General features: G+C 56.2%; 1 protein-coding gene and 2 long non-coding RNA genes across 6 annotated transcripts in view; 1 reads left to right on the top strand and 2 right to left on the bottom strand.

Annotated features, from left to right (window-relative positions):
• Positions 1 to 2,898, bottom strand: LOC139437125 (uncharacterized). The gene is made up of 2 exons (XR_011646769.1): positions 2,615 to 2,898; positions 1 to 330 (listed from the first exon to the last, which is right to left on the bottom strand). It is a non-coding gene; the product is annotated as an uncharacterized lncRNA (long non-coding RNA).
• TRPV2 (transient receptor potential cation channel subfamily V member 2) overlaps positions 1,629 to 23,758 on the top strand; it is a 26,784-nt gene continuing 4,654 nt past the window's right edge. Inside the window, exons 1-15 of one of the 4 annotated variants that reach the window (XM_058283419.2) lie at positions 1,629 to 1,765; positions 2,308 to 2,348; positions 4,369 to 4,588; positions 7,817 to 7,950; positions 9,103 to 9,396; positions 10,769 to 11,067; positions 14,105 to 14,278; positions 14,770 to 14,919; positions 15,466 to 15,558; positions 16,780 to 16,850; positions 17,267 to 17,432; positions 19,361 to 19,427; positions 19,530 to 19,837; positions 20,395 to 20,522; positions 22,201 to 22,280. In XM_058283419.2, coding sequence (XP_058139402.1) covers positions 4,389 to 4,588; positions 7,817 to 7,950; positions 9,103 to 9,396; positions 10,769 to 11,067; positions 14,105 to 14,278; positions 14,770 to 14,919; positions 15,466 to 15,558; positions 16,780 to 16,850; positions 17,267 to 17,432; positions 19,361 to 19,427; positions 19,530 to 19,837; positions 20,395 to 20,522; positions 22,201 to 22,280 — 2,164 coding nt within the window. In that variant the 5' untranslated portion in view covers positions 1,629 to 1,765; positions 2,308 to 2,348; positions 4,369 to 4,388. Of the gene's footprint in view, positions 1,766 to 2,307; positions 2,349 to 3,050; positions 4,589 to 7,816; positions 7,951 to 9,102; positions 9,397 to 10,768; positions 11,068 to 14,104; positions 14,279 to 14,769; positions 14,920 to 15,465; positions 15,559 to 16,779; positions 16,851 to 17,266; positions 17,433 to 19,360; positions 19,428 to 19,529; positions 19,838 to 20,394; positions 20,523 to 22,200; positions 22,281 to 23,758 lie in introns of those variants that run through there. The other 3 variants (XM_058283418.2, XM_071210296.1, XM_071210295.1) reach the window with 3 other exon arrangements.
• LOC131274972 (uncharacterized) overlaps positions 22,855 to 23,758 on the bottom strand; it is a 1,632-nt gene continuing 728 nt past the window's right edge. Inside the window, exon 2 of the long non-coding RNA XR_009182301.2 lies at positions 22,855 to 23,019. This is a non-coding gene — a long non-coding RNA (uncharacterized lncRNA). The remainder of the gene's footprint in view (positions 23,020 to 23,758) is intronic.

The following is a 23,758-nucleotide window of genomic DNA, read 5'->3' on the forward strand; positions in this document are numbered from 1 at the left end:
TATGTTTCACAACTTTTAAAAAAGTTTTTATTTAGAGATAAATTCAAATTTAAAGGACAGTTGCAAAAATAATACAAATTCCATACTGAGAGCTGCAACATACTCCCACCCTCGCCCTAGATTTAGATTAGATTTTGATGTGCAAGTTCCTACTTGCAAAGTCTTCAGGACTCCTTTCTCAGCTGACCCCTCGGGAATGTCCTTTTTTTTTTTCTTTCGAGGAGAAAGTCACCACCGGGTGTCCTTGACGCTATTCTGAGGTTTTTGCTTTGAGCTGTTCTTATTCTTGTAAGCAGAAATGATAAGGTCAGGTTCATGTCTATCTGGGAACTAAGCAGATTAATAGAAAACCAGCTCAGCTCGAGTATTAGAAGCTTGGGTGAAGAATTCTTTTTTCATTTTGTTACAGAAGTTGTGATCTTATAAAACAATCATGCAGAATTCCCACACATCACCCCTCCACCAAAACCTACATCGTTGTGGAACATGTCTTATAGATTATGAAAGAGCACGATCACACTATTACCACTGACTGTGGTCCATCGTGTGCACTTGGTATAATTTTTCCATATACCCCCTATTATTTTTTAAATTTTTATTTATTATCTTCTTTTTTAAAAAAGATGCATAGATCACACAAAATGTCACAGTGAAAAATGTAAGAGGTTCCCATATAACCCTCTCCTCCCACATCAACAACTAATTTCCTTAGTGTGGTACATTCATTGCATTTGATGAGTACATTTGGGAGCACTGCTGCATAGCGTGGATTACAGCTTTTGTTGTAGTTTACAGTCTACTGTAGAGTATTATTAGCACTGTTATTAACACTATGTATTAGTATTGTCCATTTGTTACAGTTCATGAGAGAGCACGCTCATATTTGCACTGTTAACCACAGTCCCTCTTCTACCACAGGATGCACTGTGCTGTTCGGTCCCACGCCTGGTACGTTCTATCCAAAGTGCACACTCAGTGGCTCTCACTTTCATCACAGAATTGTGCAGTCATCGCCCCAGAAAACCTTTGAACGTTTTCCTTAGTCCAAAAGGAAAAAACCCCATACCCCCGTATTACCGACCCTTAGCGTTGAGGTAGTACCTTCTTTGACACTGTTGCAAGAATATTACAATATTGCTGTTAACTATAGTCCATAAGTTACATTAACAGTATTTTTCCCATGCATCACCATATTCTTACCACCTTGTGCTAGTGACATACTTTGTGCGTGTATGAAGAAATTTTAATAAGCACATTTTCCAGCTATCAAGACCAGGGAAGACGTTGATTATACACTTTGGATAGATCGTATGGTATGTGAATATAACTCAATAAAACTGTGCAATAAATAAATAAATGCACAAGAGTAGCCAGAAATAGCAGCTATGTACAGCAGGGGAAACTAGAGAGATTGTGAGATGAAGAATTTTCTTGTCTGCTTTTTGTTTATTATTATTAATGAAATACTGAAAAAGATCTAATAATGATTGAAGTGGGGTGTGCAAAACTATGTGATTACACCAAATACCATTGATTGTACACTTCGGAAGAATCGTATGATTCATTAATATGTATCAATAAAATTGATTTGTTAAAAAAAAAAAAAAAAAGACCGGGGCAGAGCAGAGAGGCCTGATTTCAGCTGCTGGCGCCTGGCCCCGGCCGCCTGCCGGCCTCCACCTGCCGCCCGTGCGCCAGTGGCCTCGAGCTGGAGGACAGCTCTACAGCTGCCGAGCCCCTGGAGGCTGGGGGGAGATCAGCGGAGGTGAGAAAACCCCCGCCACCTGCCGGCTGGGGCCGGGGGCCGCATCCCCCGCGGCACCTGCTTCTCGGGGCCTCTCCTCTCCTGGGGCTGCCCCCATCAGCTCTCCGCCCCGCGAAGGAACCGCCTGGGACCGAGGCCCGAGCGCAGGGCCGCTGGGAGGTGCACGGTGGTGGCGGCGGTGGTGGGTCTCCCACGGGAGACGTCAGGGTCTTGGGGCAAGAATCCCGCACCCCGGGCCGGCTCCCACCCCAGGCCAAAGCCCCGCACCCAAGGGCTGCCTCCGGGGGCCCCCACCTCCACCCGGGGGCCGGCGAGCGGAGGCGGGGCGGGTCTCCCCCCAGAGCAGGGTGGGGCCAGTGATCAAGGCCGTCAGTCTCGGGTGGCCGGTCTGGCCGGACAGCCCCCATTCCCCACGCGGCCGGCTGGGGAGGACAGCGGAGGCCAGAGCCACCGCGCGTGACTCGGCGCGCGGCGCGGGGAGGTCCCTGCGCCCCTGGGCTGTCGGCGCCCGCAGCGGCCGCCCGCTTCACTTCCTCCCGCAGCCCCCGACGCGCCGAGAGGCTCCGGGCTCCCGGCCGCCACGGTAAGTCGGTGGGCAATGCCCAGCGCGCCCGAGGGTCCGCGCTCCGGGGCGCGGGAGTCCCCAGCCGGGGTGCGCGCGGCGCTCCCGCTTCCCCGGCTGGGATGCCACAGCCCGTCCTGCGCCCCCAGGACCCGGTAGGGGTGCCGGGAGGGAGGGCCGGGGCTGGCCTGACGGCTGTTCCTGCTGCTGGGGACTTGGGAGCCGTGGGCTGGGGGCCTGGGGCACCCAGGAAGGCGGAATGCGGATGGCGAGGGTTGGGGACCTACCCAGAGCCAAATGGTCGGGGGTCGGGGAGACGCCCTGGTGTAGGCAGAAGGCGGAGTCTCTAGCTGCAAGTCAACGCTGCGGTCAGAGCTTCTGCATCTGTGGGAACGTGCCTCACCCAGGTCCCCGGGGGGCTGTGGGGGGCTGTGGGGGGGCAGTGGGAGCCCGGAGCTGGGCCGGGGAAAGTGCAGGCGCTGCTTCCATCCCACCCACTGCACTTCCTCTCCTTGACCGGGCTCCGTCTGCTCCTGCCTGCTGGTGGGGGGCTGGGGTGCACACGTGCTCCCCCCACCCCCACCCCTCTAGGCTGGTGCCCCACCTCCTTGCCATGTGATGGGTGCTGGGGTTTCAGTTTTCCTGTGAGCTGTGAGATTGTGCTGGCAGCTGAGCTCCCAGAACTCAGCCTAGGCTCTGGGGGGGGGGGGGGGGGGGAAAGGGGGGAGGGCTGCAGGGCCCCGAGAGCCTGGGGCGGCCAGAGAGGGGTCTCCCTGACCACCCGGAAGGCCCAGCCACCTGGAGGTCAGACTGAAAGCACAGACCCGGCCCGGAAGGATTTGAGAACTGAAGAGGACAGCCCTAGGAGAGTAAGATGGTTTTAGGCGGGCCTCTACCAACAACTGTCGCCCCGGGGAAGTCACTTCCCCTTTTGGAGCCTCAGTTGCCTTGGCAATGCCAGGAGCGGTCTGAGTAGCCCGGGGGTTTTCCAACGGTTTCCCCTGCCCACTCCACTTCTGCCGTGAGAGCTGGAGTGAGTGGCCCTGCCCCCACAACTGCCCCCCTTTTTTTTTTTAATTTGATGTGAATATTAGCTTCTGAGCAAGATGTTATCTGGAGAGAGGGTTTTACCATTAATGCAAACGTTTATTACTGGGAATGGAAAAGGGTGCAACCGCTGTGGAAAACAATTTGGCAGTGCCTCAAAAAGGTACGTATAGAATTCGGCAATTCCACTCCTGAGTATATACCAAAAGAATTGAAAGCAGGGACTCATGCAGATACTTGTACACCGATGTTCACAACAGCCTTCGTCACCGTAGCCCAAAGGTGGAAGCAGTCACGTGTCCATCTGCAGATGCATGGATGAACACACTGCGGTACATCCACCCAACGGAATATTACTCAGCCATGAAAAAGGAATGCAATTCTGCTACCTGCTACCAGGATGGACCTTGAAAACATTCCGCTGGGTGAAATAAGCCCGAGAAAAAAGGACAAATGATTTCATTTATATGAGCTATCTAGAAATAGCAAATTCGTAGAGACAGAAAGCATACCAAACGTCACCAGGGGATGTGGGAAGAGGGGATGCAGGAGCTGGTGCTTGGTGGGTACACAGGGTTTGGAAATTTTGAAATGAAATGTAAAAAAATGATGAAAAAAATCAAAATGTTAAAGGAATCTAGCATCTAATTTGTTATTTGATGAAGAGCGATTGTAGGAATGAATAAAAGCAAATTTGACGTAATTTCTTTTAAAAAGTCTGTGACCCAGGGACAAGAGACGGTGGCCTCTCCGATTTGGGGAAGGTGGCAGGCAGCCGAGGCCCTTCTTGTGGGATGGCGTGGAGGAGGCCGCCCTTGTCGGGGCTCTCCAGGGTGGGGGGTGGCGCGGCAGGGTCCCCTTCTCCCCCGGCCCTGCCTGTCTTGGCTGCCTTCGCCCTCCTGTCGGGCAGGGCTTCTGGACCCATCTTAGCGCAGGCCTCCTGCCCAGACCAGGGCACCTGCCCAGACACCGCCTGATGCCTGTGTCTCCCCAGAGCCGCCGCCTCCCCTGAGCATGGCCTCGCCCTCCAGCCCTCCCGCCTTCAGGCTCGAGACTTGGGACGGAGACGACGGAGATGGCGCCGAGGCGGACGGGGGGCCGCGGGGCCGCGGGGCCGGGCCGCCCCCCATGGAGTCGCGGTACCAGCGCGAGGACCAGAACATTTCCTCTGAGATCAAAGTGAACCTCAACTACCGAAAGGGAGCGAATGCCAGGTGAGGCAGCGGGCGGGGTGGGGCGGGGAGCCCCTCTCTTCAGGCGGAACACCCCAAACCCAGGGCTTCCTCCTCAGGCCCAGCCCCTTCCCCACAGCCCTCGGGCCGCGGCTCAGAAGCCTCCAGAGCGTGGCAGGCTGTATTAGGCAGCCACAGGGGCGCTGGTGCAAAATACCAGAAAGTGGTTGGTTTTTATAAAGGGTATTTATGTGGGGTGGGAGCTTACAGATGCCAGGCCAGAAAGCACAAGTTACTTCCCTCACCAAGGTCTATTTTCACATGTTGGAGCAAGGCGGCTGCAGGTGTCTGCAAGGATTCAGGCCTCCTGGGTTCCTCCCTTCCAGGGTCTTGCTTCTCTCTGGGTTCAACTTACCTCTCTTCCCAGGGCTTGCTTCTTCCTGGGCTCAGGGTTCCTCTCTTTTGGGGCTGGCTTCTCTTTCCTCTGTGGGCTGACTTCCCGGGGCTCCAGCTTAAGGCTTCAGCATCAAACTCTAACATCAAAAGCCCTCAACTCTGTCCTTTGCCAGGCCTTTTATCCTAATGATGTGATAGCCCTAATCATAACTTAATCACACCCAGGTACAGACCAGATTACAAACAAAATCCAGTATTTGTTTTGGAATTCATCACTGACTCAAACTGCTACACAGGTGGAACCCTGCTCTGCCCTCCGGGGTTGCTCCTTCTGGAAACTTCCCCATGCTCAGCCTTGTTCCATCTGAGATCTTGTTCTTAGTAGGACACGCTCTTCCAGCTCCTTGTCCTCAGGTGCCCCTTGCACCCCCAAGTTCAAGCCCCGCCTTCTCCCCTGTCACAGCCCCCGGTGGGGCAGGCTAGCAGGCCCCACACTCCAGTGTGGGGTGAGAGTCAAGGACAGCTGGATATGTCCCACGCACTCCTTGGTTCTGCTCCACGGTCGACCGCATCTCCCGAGGAATGTGGACTCTGGGGTACAGGGCTTCTCCCCCGAGTCCTCTGCTCTGTGATTTCCTTGGGGGTCTGGCTACCACTTTGCCTGGAGGGTGCTTCCAGTCCTGGGGTGGGGAGAAGGGAGCTGTGCCCAGTGCCCCCCCACGTGTGAGGCCTCACACAGAGAATCCTCACTGGCCAGGCAAGTCTCTGCCGGGGCACCCCTTCCTCCCCCTCACGCCTGAGGTTTGGCCACTGACCTTTAGTTTGCCAGGGCTGCTGTGTGAATACCCAAAATATGGGTTGCAAACAGGGATTTTTTTTTTTTTAAGAAGCCTGAAATCAAGGTATCTGCAAGTTACTCAGCTGACATTGGCAACAATTCTTGAGATCCCTTGTCTCCCATGCTTGCCTCTTGTCTCAGGGTGACACCGTCTGTCTTTTCTGGGTTCTGGGTTCTGCCTGTGGCCTGTGTGTAAGGCCAGTGATCGTAAGATTAAGACCTGCTCTTAATCAGTTGGCTACATCTTCACTGAAAATAACAGCCCCCCAGTGTCCTCTTTACGTTGGGCTTATACCCACATGTAGAACATGTCTAAATTGGTGCATATGACTCAACCTGCTACAGGCCCCCAGTCTGGAGAACAGTGGTCAAGGTCAAAACCAGGGCAGGAGAGGATGAGTCGGAAGCTTCGGGGAGCTGTGGCACTGCCCAACAGAGGCAGAAAGCGCCCTCCATGCCCTCCGGTGCCTCATCTGCAGGCTTCTTGGGCCCCCCTGCCCCAGGGCTGCGGCGCCGTCCTGGCGACGGAAGTGCCTCGTCCACACGGCCACTTGCCCTGGGCAGCGCCCTCGCGGTCTGCTGGGCGGGCGAGGGCGCGTCTGGCCCACGTGGGGCCAGGGGGCTGGTTCGAGTAACAGGCCCGTGGATTGGGCTTCAGTCAAGACCCACCCCAACAACCATCCCCCCCGTCAGAGTCACTGGCCGTTTGCCCACGCTAGCGGCCAGCCCATCCCACGGGAGCTGCGAGGCTGGGACCGGAGGCCCCAGAGCCTCAGCTAGAGCTCCGCTGTTTGTCCCTTCATACCTGCTGGTGCGGGGCTGAGCTTGCCCCTGCGACTGGAGACGTGGCACGGGAGAGAGTGCCCAAAACAAACCCGTCCCCGTCACCACACAACACCCAATTCTTATGTGCTGCACGGCCTCCTCTGGGGTCTGGGAAGAGGTTCTCCAGAAGCATGGCTTCTTAGTAAAACTCCAGTGAGAACAAGCAGGTCAGTGCTGGCTCCACTTGGTACCCTGAGACTCTGAGAAACGTCTTGCTGCCCGGCCTGGGTCTGTCCCGGGGATACGAGTCAGGGTCTGCAGTTAGACAGCCCCCAGTAGAGCCCCAGTTCTGCACCAGGTTCCCCTGTGTGACTTGGGCACGTTTACTCGACCTCCTTGTTTGTGTCATGGACGTAATAGTGATTCCTGGCCCCGAGGGCCTGAAGTAAGGATGAGAGGCGAGGGATACACTGCAACAGTCAAATTGAAGGCTCTGGGGAGAAGGGGTTTGCTTGATTTCTTTTTCTTCCCCTTAAGCTGTTTATTTTTAAATACTTTTGTACTCAGAGGACAGTTGCAAAAATAATACAAAACCCATACAGAGAACTCAGCCAGACACCCAGATACCCAATTTTAACATTTAGCCACATTTGCTTTCTTTTTCTCTTTCTGTCCATATCTATCTGTCTGTCTATCTATCTATCTATCTATCTATCTATCTATCTATCTATCTATCTATTATTTATCTATCTGTCATCTATCATCTATATCTCTATCAATCTATCATCTATCTATTATCTATCATCTATCTATCTATATCTCTATCATCTCTCTATCATCTATCTACCTATCATCTAATCTATCTATCCATCTTTCTATCTTTCTATCATCTATCTATCTATCTGACTTTGACTTCCTTTTCTGGTGCCAGAGGTGCAGACTCAGTCTGTGGACCCCTCCTGTAACCCATTCCAGACCTGGATCCAAGAGCCACCTCCAGTTCCGTCTACTGGAATAGGGCTTTGTAAAATGGGGTAATGATTCTGTTGTGAGCTAATGCATCGAAGCACCTGGCAAATGATTAACGAGATGCTGCGGAAAAACACCTGTACTGACCCAGTAGGGCTCTGCAGATCAGTGCCCGCAGGTCCCTCCTCCTCCAACGGGGCTTGGCGGGCGCAGACCCTCGGAAGAGCCTGCCTTGGGGCTCCTGGTGCCTGGGGTGTGCGTGGCCCGTCCCCAGCATGAGCCAACAACCCATTCCCCGACAGCCAGCCGAAGCCAGACCGCTTTGACCGTGACCGGCTCTTCGGCGTGGTCGCCCGCGGCAACCCCGAGGAGCTGGCGGGGCTGTCAGGGTACCTGAGCCGAACCAGCAAATACCTCACCGACCCGATCTACACAGGTAGGCCCTGTCCCGTGGGCTGCAGCCTCAGGGTCCTACGGGGGGCTGGGCTAACGGGGTGGGCCTTGACTGTGGTCAGAAGCCGAGGGGCAAGAGTCCATCCATCCATCCATCCATCCATCCATCCATCCATCCATCCACCCACCCACCCACACATCCACCCATCCACCCATCCTGGCTGTGGGGGACCCTGTGGACAGAGCCCGGGGCAGCCCCCTTCGAGGTGCGTCTGTGTCTCCCACCTCCTCCACTCCCAGCCCATTTCAGGGGCCAAGTAAATACCTGTGGGCACTCCAGAGCCTTCTCCTTTTCTATTTTTATTTTTGAAATAACAGTGTCATTGAGATCTAATTCGCACACCCACACACTTCACCTGTCTTACAGCATTCTTTGCCGTCAACCCAATTATCTTTCTTGTTTGGGCTGATGATAAAAGTCCTATTATATTTGTGCGGTGGAGGAGAGTCAAACAGCAAGGCAATGCACAAAGCGCAGGGTTAAAACAACCTGTCATCCTGCGCCCGGTTAATGGTTTGACTTTGGGGGATACATCAGGTGTATATTCACCAAAATGGCATCTTGCCATCTATCCCCTAATACATTGATTTATAACATGCCCCGCCCCCCTTCCAGTACATCTCGGAGCACTTAACTCCATGAGTTTGCTCATTATATTTAGTTCATGTTAGCGAGACCATAAAATATCTGTCTTATTTCATTCAACATAACATCCTCAAAGATCACCCGTGTTGTCGCATGCACCAGGGCTTCATTTCTTCTTAGCTGAGTCCTATTTCATCGTATGTATGTACCACATCTTGTTAATCCACGCTTCGGCCGGTGGACACGGGTCGTTTCCACCTTTTGGCAATTGGCAACACCGCTGCTCTGAACATCAGTGTGCAAATGTCTGTTCGCATCCAGCTTTCAGTTTCCAGCCTCTTCCCAGAAGCGCAATGGCCAGATCCTACGGCAGTTCTCGCCGTAGCTCCCCCAGGAACCGCCGAGCTGCCTTCAGCAGCTGCTGCAGCAGGGGCAGTCGTTTCGTGGACCTGCCGGGGGGCGCCCTAGGAGGCTGGGGCTTGCGGTGCAGACTGCGCGAAGCCCCCGTGTGAGCCCGCCCCGGTGCCCCCTTGCCTCCCTCCCCCTCAGAGGGCTCCACGGGGAAGACGTGTCTGATGAAGGCGCTGCTGAATCTCCGGGATGGCACCAACGCCTGCATCCTGCCGCTGCTGCAGATCGACCGGGCCTCGGGCAACCCCAAGCCGCTGGTGAACGCCCAGTGCAAGGATGATTACTACCGAGGCCACAGCGCCCTGCACATTGCCATCGAGAAGAGGAGCCTGCCCTGCGTGCAGCTCCTGGTGGAGAACGGGGCCAATGTGCACGCCCGGGCCTGCGGCCAGTTCTTCCAGAAGAGGAGCCAGGGCACCTGCTTCTATTTCGGTGAGTGGCCCTTTCTGGGGTACATTGGAGGACAGAGGGGTTGAGGTGCCCCAGGCCACGTGGTCAGTATGTGGCAGAACTGACACTTAAACCCAGATCTGCTGGACACCCGTGTTTTATTTTTCCATTATCTGTCTATAATTTATCTATTTATTCATTTACTCATTCATTTATTTATCCATTCATTCACTTATTCATTTACCTGTTTATTCTTTCCTTTCATTCGTTCATGTATTCATCCATTCATTCATTCATTTACTCATTTATTCATTTATCTACCCATTCATTCATTTTTTCATTTATCCATTCATTCATTTTTTCATTTATCCATTCATTCATCTATTTATCCATTCATTCACTTACTCATTATTCACTTATCTATCCATTCTTTCATTCATTCATTCATTTTTCTATTCATTTGTTTAATCATTCATTTGTGCAAGCAGTGGAAGGCTCACCGCAGATGCCTGTGTTTTTAACCACTAGGCTTCCTGCACAAACAATGTGTCTTTTTTTTTTTTTTTTTAAGATTTATTTATTTATTTAATTTCCCCCCCTCCCCAGGTTGTCTGTTCTTGGTGTCTATTTGCTGCGTCTTGTTTCTTTGTCCGCTTCTGTTGTCGTCAGTGGCACGGGAAGTGTGGGCGGCGCCATTCCTGGGCAGGCTGCACTTTCTTCTCACGCTGGGCGGCTTTCCTCATGGGTGCACTCCTTGCGCGTGGGGCTCCCCCACGCGGGGGACACCCTTGCGTGGCACGGCACTCCTTGCGCGCATCAGCGCTGCGCATGGCCAGCTCCACAGGGTCAAGGAGGCCCGGGGTTTGAACTGCGGACCTCCTATGTGGTAGACGGACGCCCTAACCACTGGGCCAAAGTCCGTTTCCCAACAATGTGTCTTAAGAGGTCCTTTTTCTCATCTGGCCAAGGATGCTTGGCACACACCCGAGCTCGGACCAGGGCAGGGAGTGGTCTGTAAGGACTGGCATACTGTGAGGCTTGACTGGCGGGCCTGAGGAAAGGGGTGCCCGCACTGGGCAGCCATGAGCATGGGCTCTGGCAACGAAAAGAGAAAGAGGGAGAATGGGGGACCCGGGTGGGCCGGCCCCATGCTGCTCACTGGGAAGGGCAAGTGTTTTGGCCACTCTTCCACGGGTCAGTGCAGGACAAGGCACAGGTGCGCCCAGCAGGGCCCGGGACCCGCCCTCCCTAGGTGGGTGAGCCCCTCCAGGCAGCCCCCCAGGGCAGTGCCTCATCCTCCCCTGCAGACCCAGTGAGCCGGTTCCCTGAGGCCTGGCCTTCAGTCCAGGGTCGGGGGGGCAGGCAGGGGGAAGCTGGGAGGCCCGAGGCCTGAGCTGCCCCCCTCGGCCCCCAGGCGAGCTGCCCCTGTCTCTGGCCGTGTGCACCAAGCAGTGGGAGGTGGTGAACTACCTCCTGGAGAACCCGCATCAGCCCGCCAGCCTGCAGGCCACCGACTCCCTGGGCAACACGGTCCTGCACGCCCTGGTGATGATCGCAGACAACTCGGCCGCAAACAGCGAGCTGGTGACCCGCATGTACGACCGGCTCCTGCAGGCCGGGATGCGCCTCTGCCCCTCTGTGCAGCTCGAGGAGATCTGCAACCAGGACGGCCTCACGCCGCTGAAGCTGGCCGCCAAGGAGGGCAAAATCGAGGTGAGCGGCCGCCCTTTCCTCCTCCCCAGCTCTCCTGGTGGTAGCCCGAACTCACCCCAAGATTTCTGCAGAAAGAGCCCGGCTTGCTGGTCTCTAGCAGTGGGCTCTACACTTTCCAACCTCACCCTTCTATTAATTAGTAAGACTATTTTCAGCCCGTTTATTTATGAACAGTACGTTATAAAACATCGATGTTTTAAAGGTTAAGATAAAAATTAAGAGTTATTTATTTGACTGTTCCCACAATTTCCACTCTGTTGTACCCATCAAGCAACAAACTCCCCTTCCTCTTACCCCTGTCCCCTGGTAATCTCTACTCTACCTTCTGTTTCTATGAATTTGCTATTCCTAGATATTTTGTAGAATCATACAATATTTATCCTTTGTTGTCTGAATTCTTTCTCTCGACATGATGTCCCCAAGCTTCTTTTATGTCGCATGTCTCAGGACTTCATTCCTTTTTACCGATAGATAGCATTCCAAAACCTGTAAATGCCACGTTGGGTTTATCCGTTCATCTGTTGATGGACGCTTGGCTTGCTTCTACCTTCTGGCTATTGTGAAAAATGCTGCTATGAACATTGGTGTACAGATATCCGTCCAAATCCTGCCTTCATTTCTTTTGGATTTATCCCTAGAAGCGTGATTGCTGGCTCATATGGGAATTCTCGACTTAACTTTCTGGGGAACTGCCAAACTGTTTTCCATAGAGGCTGCAACATTTTACATTACCATCAATAACGCGTTAGTTCCTCTTCTCCACCTCCTTGTCAACGCTTACTTTACATTTTTCAAAATAATAGCCATTCTAGTGAAGCGATATCTCATTGGGGTTTTGATTTGCATTTCCCTCATGGCTAATGATGTGGAGCATCTTTTTATGTGTTTATCGGCTATTTGCATATCTTCTTTGGAGAAATATCTATTCAAGTCCTGACTCATTTTTTAATTGGGCTGTCCTTTTGTTGTTGAGTTGTGGGAGTTCTTTATATATTCTAGGTATGAAATCCTTGTCAGTTATGTGGTTTCCAAATATTTGCTCCCATTCTGTAAGTTGTCTTTTTCACTTTCTTGATAATGTTCTTTGATGCACAAAAGTTTTTAATTTTGATGAGGTCCAGTTTCTGTTTTTCTCCTTTGTTGCTCATGCCTTTGGTGTAAAGCCAAAGAATCTACTGCATGACGCAAGTCCTAAAGATATTCCCCTGTGTTTTCTTCTGGGAGTTGTATAGTTTTAGTTCTTATCTTAAGTCTTTGATTCACTTTGAGTTAATTTTTGTGTATGCTGTGCAAGGGGTCCACTTTCATTCTTTCGCATGTGGATACCTGGTTTTCCCAGCATCATTTGTTGACGTGACCACCTTTCCCCATTTAATGGACTTGGCACCCTTGTGAAAACTTAATTGGTCCTAGATGTAGGGATTTATTTTTAAACTCTCAATTCTATTCCATTGATCTCTATGTCTGTCCCTGTGACTGTAACATGCTGTTTTGATTTCTGTAGATTTGTAACAAGTTTTGGAAATTGAGAAGTGAGAGTCCTCCAAGTTTGTTCTTTTTCAGAATGGTTTTGGCTATTCAGGGACCCTGGCCCCTCCATGTGAATTTGATGATTGACTTTTCCATTTCTGCAAAGAAGGCTGTCAGAATTTTTATTGGGATTCCATTCAATCTGTAGATCACTTTGGAAAGTACTGACATCTTTTTTTTTTAATCTTTATTTTTTTATTTTTTTTATTTTTAAATTTATTTATTTCTCCCCTCTTCCCCCCCTCCCTGGTTGTCTGTTCTCCGTGTCTATTTGCTGCATCTTCTTCTTTGTCCGCTTCTGTTGTCAGTGGCATGGGAATCTGTGTTTCTTTTTGTTGCGTCATCTTGTTGCGTCAGCTCTCCTAGGCCCACCTAGGCCTGTGTGAGCAGTGCCATTCTTGGGCAGGCTGCACTTTCTTTGGTGCTGGGCGGCTCTCCTTATGGGGTGCACTCCTTGCGCATGGGGCTCCCCTACGCAGGGGACACCCCTGCGTGGCACAGCACTCCTTGCGCGCATCAGCGCTGCGCATGGGCCAGCCCCACATGGGTCAAGGAGGCCCGGGGTTTGAACTGTGGACCCCCCATGTGGTAGACGGACGCCCTAACCACTGGGCCAACTCCACTTCCCAGTACTGGCATCTTAATAATATATAGTCTTCCAATCCATGAACACCAAATATCTTTGCACTTACTTAGGTATTTTTAAAATTTCTTTCAGCAACGTTTTGTTGTTTTCCATGTAAAAATCCTTTACATCCTTGATTAAATTTATTCCTAGACATTTGAGTTTTTAAGTTGCTATTGTGAATGAAATATTTTCCTGATTTCCTTTTCAGAGTGTTATTCCTGATGCAGAAACACCATTGATTTTTGTGGGTCGATCTTGTGTCCTGCCACCTTGCTGCATTTTCTGATTAGCTCTAATATCTTTTTTTATAGATTCTTTGGGATTTTCTAGATTTAGGATCATGTCATCTGTGAATAAGGCATTTTTCTTTCTTCCTTTCCAATTTGGGTGACTCATTTCTTTTTCTTGCCTAATTGCTCTGGCTAGAACTTTCCATACAATGTTAAATAGCAGCGGTGAAAGTGGACATCCTAATAGCCTTTCACTGCTAAGTGTGATGAAAGATGTGGGATCTCTGAAGATCCTATTCACCAATGTGTTTGCATCCAAAGGGCTGGTGGGAGGGCATGAATACGTCTTTGTGGGGAGACATGATTCAACCCATAACATGAGGGATTCAGGAAAGACACAACTAGGGGGCAGGAACTGGGAAGGAAGAGACAGGCCAGCTGGCAGGGGGCACATGGGATGGGTGAGCATGATGCGCGCCCACAGCTGAACACGTGGGGCTGCGTCAGGACCTGTGTGGATGGGAAAGCGCGTGTGTCTGCCGCAGCTCTGCTGCAGTGGTCGGCTCTTCACGGTGCTGAGTGGTTTCCTGGCCTCACCCCGGCCGGGAAGGGGTCAAGCAGGGTCACACTCAGGTGGCTCGCCCTGCAGATTTTCAGGCACATCCTGCAACGGGAGTTCTCTGGGCAGTACCAGCCCCTTTCCCGCAAGTTCACTGAGTGGTCCTACGGGCCTGTCCGTGTGTCACTGTATGACCTGGCTTCAGTGGACAGCTGGGAGGACAATTCAGTGCTGGAGATCATCGCCTTCCACTGCAGGACCCCGGTGAGCCCGCGGGGTGGACGTGGGTGTGGGCCTGAGAGAGGAGGCCAGCTCAGCAGGCGTGCGTGAGCCGGGCCGGGCTCCCAGCGAGACCTGCATGTCAGGGCCGCTTGTCGGGCCACACCTGCCTAGTGGGATGTGGCTGCATGTCCAGGCAGGTTTGACCCTTGACCCTGGCCTCCGGGCTCGTGGTCATTCCACACTCAAGTTCCAACCAAACAGAGCATGTGGCCCACACCTGCTCTACCTGCTCTGGAGAAGGGGTAGTGGCCCTCAGTCACTTCAGGGCCATGAGGCTGGAGGTGGAGGGAGATGGGGAGGGGTCATTCGAGGCTCCTGGGGGACCCTGCTCCCCTATCTCCCCTCCATTCCCCTCCGCCCTTGTCTAGCCCAACACGAAGGGGGCCCCCTCCAGCTCCTGTAGATCTCTAGGTACCGTGGATATCTTACCGCCACTTGGTGGCTGGACCCCGGCTCTCTCGTTCTCGCCCCAGCACCGCGACCGCATGGTGGTTTTGGAGCCGCTGAACAAGCTGCTGCAGGAGAAGTGGGAGCTGCTCACCCCCAGGTTCTACTTCAATTTCGTGTGTTACTTGGTCTACATGAGCATCTTCACGGCTGTGGCGTACCACCAGCCTGCCCTGGTAAAGGCCAGGCCCCCGGGGGGGCCCTCCTGGGGGGTGCGGGGAGGGCTCCGGGAAACAAGGCTGGAGGAACTTACCACCCCAGCCCCCGGGCGATAACGCCGAGGCTTGGAGACGCCCGCGCGGTCCGCCCAGGCTCTCGCGGCCCGTGAGGGTTTGGAAGGCAGTCACTGAATAAAAAGCTCCCGTGTGGGTTGACTGCTCGCCCTACGTGAGAAAGTGTTAAACTTAATGCTCGAAAGCGCCCTCTGAGCTGATGGACTCTCACTGTCCCCCGGTTACAGATGAGGACGGGAGGGCAGAGGGAGGTCGGGGAGTGCACATCCAGGGTCACAGGCTGTTAAGTGGTGGCCACAGGATTCCGGGCCAGACCCCACCTCGGAAGCCCTGCCCCCGGTGCCCTCCCTGCAGCCCCCGTGCCCTCCCTGCAGCCCCTGTCCCTCCTCCACAGCCTAGTGTCCAAATGGGCCCTCGGGCCCAGCTCTCGTAGGGGGAGGGGTTGGGGAGGAGCCCCCCGGCCCCAGGTCCTACCTGAGGTCTCTCCAGCAGGACTTCTTTCCCCTGATGGCGGGGAGCTCCGCGGTGCTGCTGGGCCACATCCTGATCCTGCTCGGGGGGCTGTACCTCTTCTCCACTCAGGTGAGGTCTCCCCCCACCCCATGGGGCAACCCAAAGCAAACCGAGCACCTGTCGCAAGGGGCCCTGGTGCACGTTATCGCGCCCCCTTCATTTCCGGGGAGACGGAATCCCATCACCCAGCCTCGCCCAGTCCCGCCTCACCGCGTTTGAGGGCTCTGGGCTCTGGCCTTGCCTTCTGGGTCTGGGCACCCTCCCTGCTGTGGTTTTGGGGTGCCCTTGGGGCAGCAGGTGGCTTCTGTGGTTCCCTGGCAGAGCCGGCTCTGCTCCCCTGGGATTCGGGCTGGAAGCCGCTTCCACCTGGTCCCACGGCAGGAGGACACAGGAGGCTGGGGCGGGGGGGCCTGTGCCCCCCGCAGGGCCTCTGCAGTTGAAAATGCTGCAAGTTTGCAGGACCATGACATCAAGACCCTCTCAGAGCAGGCCGGACATGGGCCCTGATTCCAGGCCAGCTGGGGTACACACAGGGTGCTCCTTGCGAGGCCAGGAAGAGGGGGGCTGATGAGGGCTTCACCAGAACGATGGGGTTCTAGATCTGGATCCCCCGGGGGACCCAGAGGGGCCTGGCATTGTCCAGGCATCCGTGGGTGGCTGTGGTTTTTGCAAAAGGGGGTCTAGAGCATTCTCAGTGGACCAGAAGGATCCATGAGTTTCCCAAAAGTCAGAGCTGCTGCCTTCACCCCCAGGGTGGTCCTTTTTTTAAAAAATATTTATTTCTATTTATTTCTCTCCCCTTCCCCACCATTGTCTGCTCTGTGTCCATTTGCTGTGTGTTCTTTTGCATCCGCTTGCATTGTCAGGTGGCACCAGGAAACTGCAACTCTTTTTGTTGCGTCATCTTGCTGCGTCAGCTCTCCATGTGTGCGGCACCACTCCTGGGCAGGCTGCGCTTTTTTCACGCGGGGTGGCTCTCCTTGTGGGGCACACTCCTTGCGCATGGGGGTCCCCTACTCAAGGGTGCCCCTGCGTGGCACGGCACTCCTTGCACGCATCAGCACTGCGCGTGGGCCAGCTCCACACGGGTCAAGGAGGCCCTGGGTTTGAACCCTGGACCCTCCATATGGTAGGCGGACGCTCTATCATTTGAGCCACCTCTGCTCCCTCCGGGGCGGTCCTGGCAGGCCCCAGCCAGCCTCCCCCCCCTGCCAGGCAGGGAGCAGGTGGGGAGCCCTGTGGCAGGGACGGGGAGCATGTCTCACCTGCTCCGTGCTCCCCCCACTGCAGCTGTGGTACTTCTGGCGCCGCCGCCTGTTCATCTGGACCTTCTTCATGGACAACTACTTCGAAATCCTCTTGTACGTGGGGCCTCCCTCCTCTGAGCTCGTTTTAGAGTCGAGGACACCAGGCGTTGGGAAGTTGCCCCCTGGGCTGCCACCCAGCCTGGGGGCTCTTCGTGCTGGTCCCTCACGTCTGTGGCTCAAGAGCTGGACACTGACATTTGTTCTAGGCCTCTGGGCCCTTTCCACCGATGATCTCATTGAATCCTCACTCTGTGGTTCAAGTGCTATTACAACGCCCCCCATTTTACAGGGGAGGAAACTGAGGCCCACAGGCTTTAAATAACTTGCTCGGGAGGGAGGACGGCTTCTCAGGCCCCGAGGCGGGGGGGTGGGAGAGGCGGCGGGGTCTGCCCTGGCCGGTGGGGGCCCGGGGAGCTCTGCCCTGTGGCCCAGAAGCTGAGCCGGGCCCTCTCCCGCCTGCCCCCGTGCAGCCTGCTCCAGGCCCTGCTCACGTTGCTGTCCCAGGGGCTGCTTCTCCTGGCCGTCGAGTGGTCGTTGCCCCTGCTCGTGTCCTCGCTGGTGCTGGGCTGGCTGAACCTGCTGTACTACACACGCGGCTTCCAGTACACCGGGATCTACAGCGTCATGATCCAGAAGGTGAGAGGGGCTGCTGTGCGCCGCGGCCCCGCGGGCCGCCTCTGGCCGAAGCGGGCGGGAGTCTCCACTGCGGCGAGCCGGGCGGGGGGAGAAGCGCGGGGCCTGTGTGCCACCCACCCGGACTCCGGCTGAGCGTGCAGGCGCACGTGCACAGGGGTGCTTGCAAGTGCCCACCTGGGGGCCGGTGGCACGGAGACCAGGCACGTGAGCTCACCTGCCTGCACCCTGGACACGGACTACGTGGCTGTCTACACGCCTTTATTTCATTTTATCAGTCTAGAAAAGTTACAGCATAAAATTTCCCCGTTTTGACCACTTTCCTGTATAGCCTTGAGTAGTGTTAACTACATTCACAATGTCCTTTTACCGTCACCCCCTCCATGGCCCAAACATTTCCAGCACCCCCAACAGAAACTCTGTAGCCCTTTAGCATTAACTCCCCATTCCTCACACCCTTCCCAGATCCTGCTCACTTGTATTCTAATTTTGGACTCTATCAATTTACATATTCTAAGTATTTCATATAAGCAAGGACATGCAATGTTTGTCCTCTTGGGTCTGGCTTATTGCTCTCCACGTGCTGTCTTCAGGTTCGCCCATGTTGTAGCATGCACCAGAACTTCATTCCTTTTTATGGCTGAATACTATTCCTTTGCATGGATATGCCACGTTGTGTTTATCCATTCATCTGTTGATGGACACTTGGGTTGCTTCCACCTTTTGGCTCTTGTGAATAATGCTGCTGTGAACATGGGTGTACAAGTCCCCTATCTGAGTGCCTGCTTTCAATTTTTTTTTTTAAGATTTATTTATTTATCCCCTGCTCCCCGCCCTCCCCAAGATGGCTCTCTTGTCTCTCTGCTCGTTTTGTGCTTGCTGTCCGTTCATTGTGTCTGCTCATCTTTATTTTTTTTTTGGTTTATTTCTCTCCCCTTCCTCCCCTCCCCCCCCAAGTTTTCTGCTCTCTGTCCATTTGCTGTGTGTTCTTCTGTGACCGCTTCTATCCTTATCAGTGGCACTGGGAATCTGTGTTTCTTTCTGTTGCGTCATCTTATGTCAGCTCTCCATGTGTGCGGCACCACTTCTGGGCAGGCTGCACTTTCTTTCGCGCTGGGCAGCTCTCCTTACGGGGCGCACTCCTTGTGCGTGGGGCTCCCCTACACAGGGGACACCCCTGCATGGCAGGGCACTCCTTGTGCACATTAGCACTGCATGTGGGCCAGCTCCACACGGGTCAAGGAGGCCTGGGGTTTGAACCGTGGACCTCCCATGTGGTAGGCGGATGCCCTATCCATTGGGCCAGGTCCACTTCCCTGCTCATCTTCTTTAGGAGGTACCAGGAACTGAACCTGGGACCTCCCATGTTGGAAGTGGGCGCCCAACTGTTTGAGCCACATCCTCTCCCTGCTTGTTGTGTCTCCTTGTTATATCTCCTTATTGAGTCTCCCATTTTATCACCTCTTTGTGTCAGCTCAGCATCTGCTCATTTTCTTTAGGAGGTGGGTGCCGAACTGCTGGAGCCACATCAGCTCCTCACTTTCAATTCTTTTGGGTATATTCTTTTTTTCAATTCTTTTGGGATTGCTGGCTCATAGGTAACTCTATATTTACCCTTCCGAGGAACCGCCAAGCTGTTCTGCACAGCGACTGCACCATTTTACCTTCCCACCAACCACGCATGGAAGTCCCGATTCTCCACGTACTTGATAAGCTCTATTTCCCAGTGGGTGTTGGATGTGGCATCTCACTGTGGTTTTGATTTGCATTTCCCTGATGACTACTGATGTAGTTGGTGTGACTCCATGGGCCACCTGGATGCACATGTGTGTGTGACAGGGGTAGGCATGGGTGGCGTGCCCCGGCCAAGGCAGGGCTCTGGGGTCTTGCCAGCGGGCCCTCGCCCCAGCACCCAGGCACGTGTTTTCCAGGTCATCCTGCGGGACCTGCTCCGTTTCCTTCTGATCTACTTCGTCTTCCTGTTCGGCTTCTCTGTAGGTAAAGGCCCCCCCCCGGCCCCCTGCCCCCGCCTCCCCGCCCCGCGCATCGGCGAGGCTGCCCACTGGCCGCCCCCTCTCCCCCCGCCCCGCGCTCCCGCAGCCCTGGTGAGCCTGAGCCGGGAGGCCGGAGACCCCAAGGCCGCGGCCGGCCTCAACGACACGGAGGCCGGGGCGAAAGAGAGCCCGTACGGCGGCATCGTGGACGCCTCGCTGGAGCTCTTCAAGTTCACCATCGGCATGGGCGAGCTGGCCTTCCAGGAGCAGCTGCACTTCCGCGGCGTGGTGCTGCTGCTGCTGCTGGCCTACGTGCTGCTCACCTACATCCTGCTGCTCAACATGCTCATCGCGCTCATGAGCGAGACGGTCAACAGCATTGCCACTGACAGCTGGAGCGTCTGGAGGCTGCAGGTGCGCCCCTCCGCCCCGGGGGGGGCCGCTGCCTGGGGCAGGGGAGAGGCTCGGCCCCCGAGTGTGGACTGAGTGCCTGCTGCGTGGGGCCGGGCAGGGGGCCGGGTGCTTAAGACGCGGCGGAGAACCCGAGGCCCTGCCCGCCCGGAGCTTACTGGGTGGGTGGGGCGGGGTGGGACAGTGTGGGGGGGCTGGGTGGGGGGGTGGCTCCTCTGCACCTGGAGGGGCTGCCGTGACCAAGGGCGGTCTGGGCCACTGGTGCAGAGAGAGCCTTGCCTGGGAGGCTGGGCCCTGCAGGTGACTGCCGCCCTTGAAGTTTCTCCTGTGCCCGAGCCCCTGCACGCGGGCGCGTGGCCTCCTGCACGCGGTGGGATTCGGGGCGTCCACACCGGCGTCCTCTTCCCGGGGAAGGGGGCATGCCGAGAGGCAGACCATGTGCCTGGCCGACGCTGGGTGGCGCGTGGAGGGCGGTGGCACACACGCGCCCTTGTCCTGGGGGCGCCTCCTCCCCCAGCCTGGGTCCCGGCAGCGCGGTCTGATGTTCGCTTCGTCCCCAGAAAGCCATCTCTGTGCTGGAGATGGAGCAGGGCTACTGGTGGTGGAGGAGGAGGAAGCGGCAGGCAGGCGTGAAGATCAAAGTCTGCAACAGGCCTGACGGGAGCCCGGACGAGCGCTGGTGCTTCAGGTGGGGGGAGCCCTGGTGCCTCAGGAGGGAGGGGGCCCTGGTACCTCAGGTGGGGGGAGCCCTGGTGCCTCAGGAGGGGGGAGCCCTGGTGCCTCAGGAGGGGGGGCCCTGGTGCCTCAGGAGAGGGGGGGGCCCTGGTGCCTCAGGAGAGGGGGGCCCTGGTGCCTCAGGAGAGGCGGGGCCCTGGTGCCTCAGGAGAGGGGGGGCCCTGGTGCCTCAGGAGAGGGGGGCCCTGGTGCCTCAGGAGGGGGGGGCCCTGGTGCCTCAGGAGGGGGGGGGCCCTGGTGCCTCAGGAGAGGGGGGCCCTGGTGCCTCAGGAGAGGGGGGGGCCCTGGTGCCTCAGGAGGGGGGGCCCTGGTGCCTCAGGAGGGGGAGGCCCTGGTGCCTCAGGAGAGGGGGGGCCCTGGTGCCTCAGGAGGGGGGGCCCTGGTGCCTCAGGAGGGGGGGAGCCTTGGTGCCTCAGGCAGGGGGAGGCAGGGAGGGCAGCCTGGGGGTCCTGCTGACCCACCTGGGCTCCCCAAGGCCCGAATGCCAGGGAATGGCTGCCAGGAGCCCAGCTGTGGGGCAGGATCTCAGAGCACCAGGGGTCCCACGGGGGCAGCCCCAGGACCCGGCAAGGTGGGAGATGCTGCTGTTGCGGGCCCGGGGCTGCCGCTGCCCGCTGCTCTGAATCCCTGCCTGCCTGTCCCATGGGCTCAACGGAAGACCCCTTCCCGGGGGGCCCTGCGCCACCCCCTCTGGCCTAAGATGTGTGACAACTGGGAGGCCAGGAAGCCGAAAGGCCCCTGGGGCTTCCAGCCCTCCAGCCTTGCCTGGCTGGTCTGCTCCGCCCTGCAGACTCCCCGTGCAGCCCGGTCTCAGAGTCCTTTCCACTGAGAACGACCCCTTCCCTGTGCCCTAACGAGGTACCACCAAGGGGCGGCCACGGGCACCAGGACTCTACTCTCTCACAGTCCCGGAGGCTGGGAGTCCGAAATCGAGCTGCCAGCAGGGCCGCGCTCCCTTCGCAGGCCCCAGGGGAGAGCCCTTCCGGGCCCCTTCCAGCTCCTGGTGGCAGCCGGCCTTCCTTGGCTTGTAGCCTCATCACTGCACTCTCTGCGTCTGGTGTCCGTCCTCTGTGTCCAAATCTTCCCCTTCTTCTACGGACAGCAGCCATATTGGATGAGGGCATGCCCTTATCCAGCTTGGCTTCATCCTAACTAGTCTCGCCTTCAGGGACCCTAATTCTTAATAAGGCCACAGTCACAGGGCTTAGGATGTGAACAGTGTCTTTGGGGGGTTGGTATGATTCACCCCAAACACATGCCTGGGCGATGCACAAGCTCCCAGCCAGAAGCAGAAGCTTCCATGAAAGCAGCACAGGCAGGAAGGGACCAGGGCCTCGGGCACGTGGGGTGGCCACAAAAGGGCCACAGAGCCTGGTGACACAAAGACACGCCCGACAAGCTCTTGCCTGGTTGCCGCGGTTCCTCCAGGTGGCTGCAAACAAGCCACAGGGAGCCCACTGGCGGGGTGACAACCGCAAGGACGGGGGCTCCAGGTGGGAGGGGGACCCCTCTGCTGCCCCGCTGCCCCGTGTCCACCAAGCGTGTGCGTGCGGGCGGGGGGCCCAGGTGTCCGGCCAGGGACCAGGCAGGGCCCCCGGGGTGGGGCCTCAGAGCTGCTGTGCTGTCCTCAGGGTGGAGGAGGTGAACTGGGCCGCGTGGGAGCAGACGCTGCCGACCGTGCTCGAGGAGCCCTCGGGAGCGGGTGTCCCTGGTGAGTGGCCGCAGTCCGGCACTGGGGGTGGGCGGCCGGGGTAGCCGGGTCTCTGAGGCGACCTCCTGCAGGGCCCCGCGCAGCTCTGCTTGTGGCAGCTCCTCTTTCAGCGTCCCCCTCTTCCTCGGCTATTCTCGGGCGGTCACCTGGAGGTCCTCTGTGGCTGACGTCCCTCCTCCAGTCCAGTCTTTCCAGAGCCTTCCCCTCCGGCCTCTCCGCTCACCGCCATCCGGGTTCCCATCAGCTCTCCCCTTCCGTCCAGGCCCAGAGTGCCTGGGGACCCAGTGGGGGGAACAAGTTTGAAATGCCCCCCCTTTCTTGAACCTTGCCGACCCTGGGCTCCCCTACCCCTGCACGGCCCTCTGGTGGCTGCCACCGGCCCCCAATCCCCACACCCCGCTGGACGGTGGACCCCCGCTCCAGCCTCTCCTTCTGAGCAGAAGCCCCTTCTCCTTTCTGCATTGTTTTGGTCTGCTGGGCGGCCGAAAGCAAAATACCAGAAATGGGGTGGCTTTTCCTATGGGGATTTAGTAGCCTACAAGCTCACAGTACTGAGGCTGAGAAGAGTGTCCAAATCGAGGCTTCAGCAAACGATGCTTTCTTCCCAAAGACTGAGTGCCGGCGCTCCTGGACTCCTCTGGCACAGGGCAAGGCACGGGTGGCATCTGCTGGCCTCTCCCTGCTCTTCGGTGTTCTGTCGCTTCCCACTTCTTGCTTCCGTGGCTTTCTCTCTCTCTCTCTGGATTTTATAAAGGACTCCAGTAAGAGAATTAAGACTCATCCTGGGCCATGCCTTACTGAAGTTCTTAATCAAAAAGACCCTACTTCCAAAAGGTTTGCACCCACAGAAATGGCTTAGGTTTAAGAACACGATTTTCTGGGGCACTCAGAGCCTCAAACCACCACCCCCACCTCTTCTCCCTTGGAGTGAGTGCCCCCCTGACCCCACCCTCCTCTCACCCTAAAGGCCTGTCCCCTGAGCTTAGCTCTGTCCAGAGCTTGTCTTTCTTTCTGGAATCTTCCTGGGCTCCCGTCTCAAATCTTCTGTTGGCTCTCTGCCTCCCCTTTCTCTTTCCCGACAAACTGCACTGGAGACTTGCTTGTGCCTGTGCACCCCCATTTCCCCCGGCCTTCCGCATCACCCATGACCCCTGCTGGCAGGAGGCTCCTCTGGCCTCCTGTCAAGCCTGTTTGAGGCCCCCGGGTCCCTGACCATTGTCCATCTGCACGAGGCCCGCAGACACCTGTCCTGATAGGTCCCCTGCCCACCCTCTCTGCATCTCCCTCCCTCCGGGTGCTGCCACCCCATTGCCTCAATGCCACGATGCCCCACGTCCAGTTTGCAGCCCTTTTCTTTGCCTGAAGCACCCCACAAACCCCCTGGCCTCCAACTGGACATCTCCAACAGAGAAGACAGCCATGTGGCTGTAACCCCACCCCGTTATCCAGGCCGGAGGCCCTGAGCATCTCTGGACCCC

The sequence above is a fragment of the Dasypus novemcinctus genome, chromosome 21 (genome assembly GCF_030445035.2).
Source record: "Dasypus novemcinctus isolate mDasNov1 chromosome 21, mDasNov1.1.hap2, whole genome shotgun sequence".
Classification (NCBI taxonomy): domain Eukaryota; kingdom Metazoa; phylum Chordata; class Mammalia; order Cingulata; family Dasypodidae; genus Dasypus; species Dasypus novemcinctus.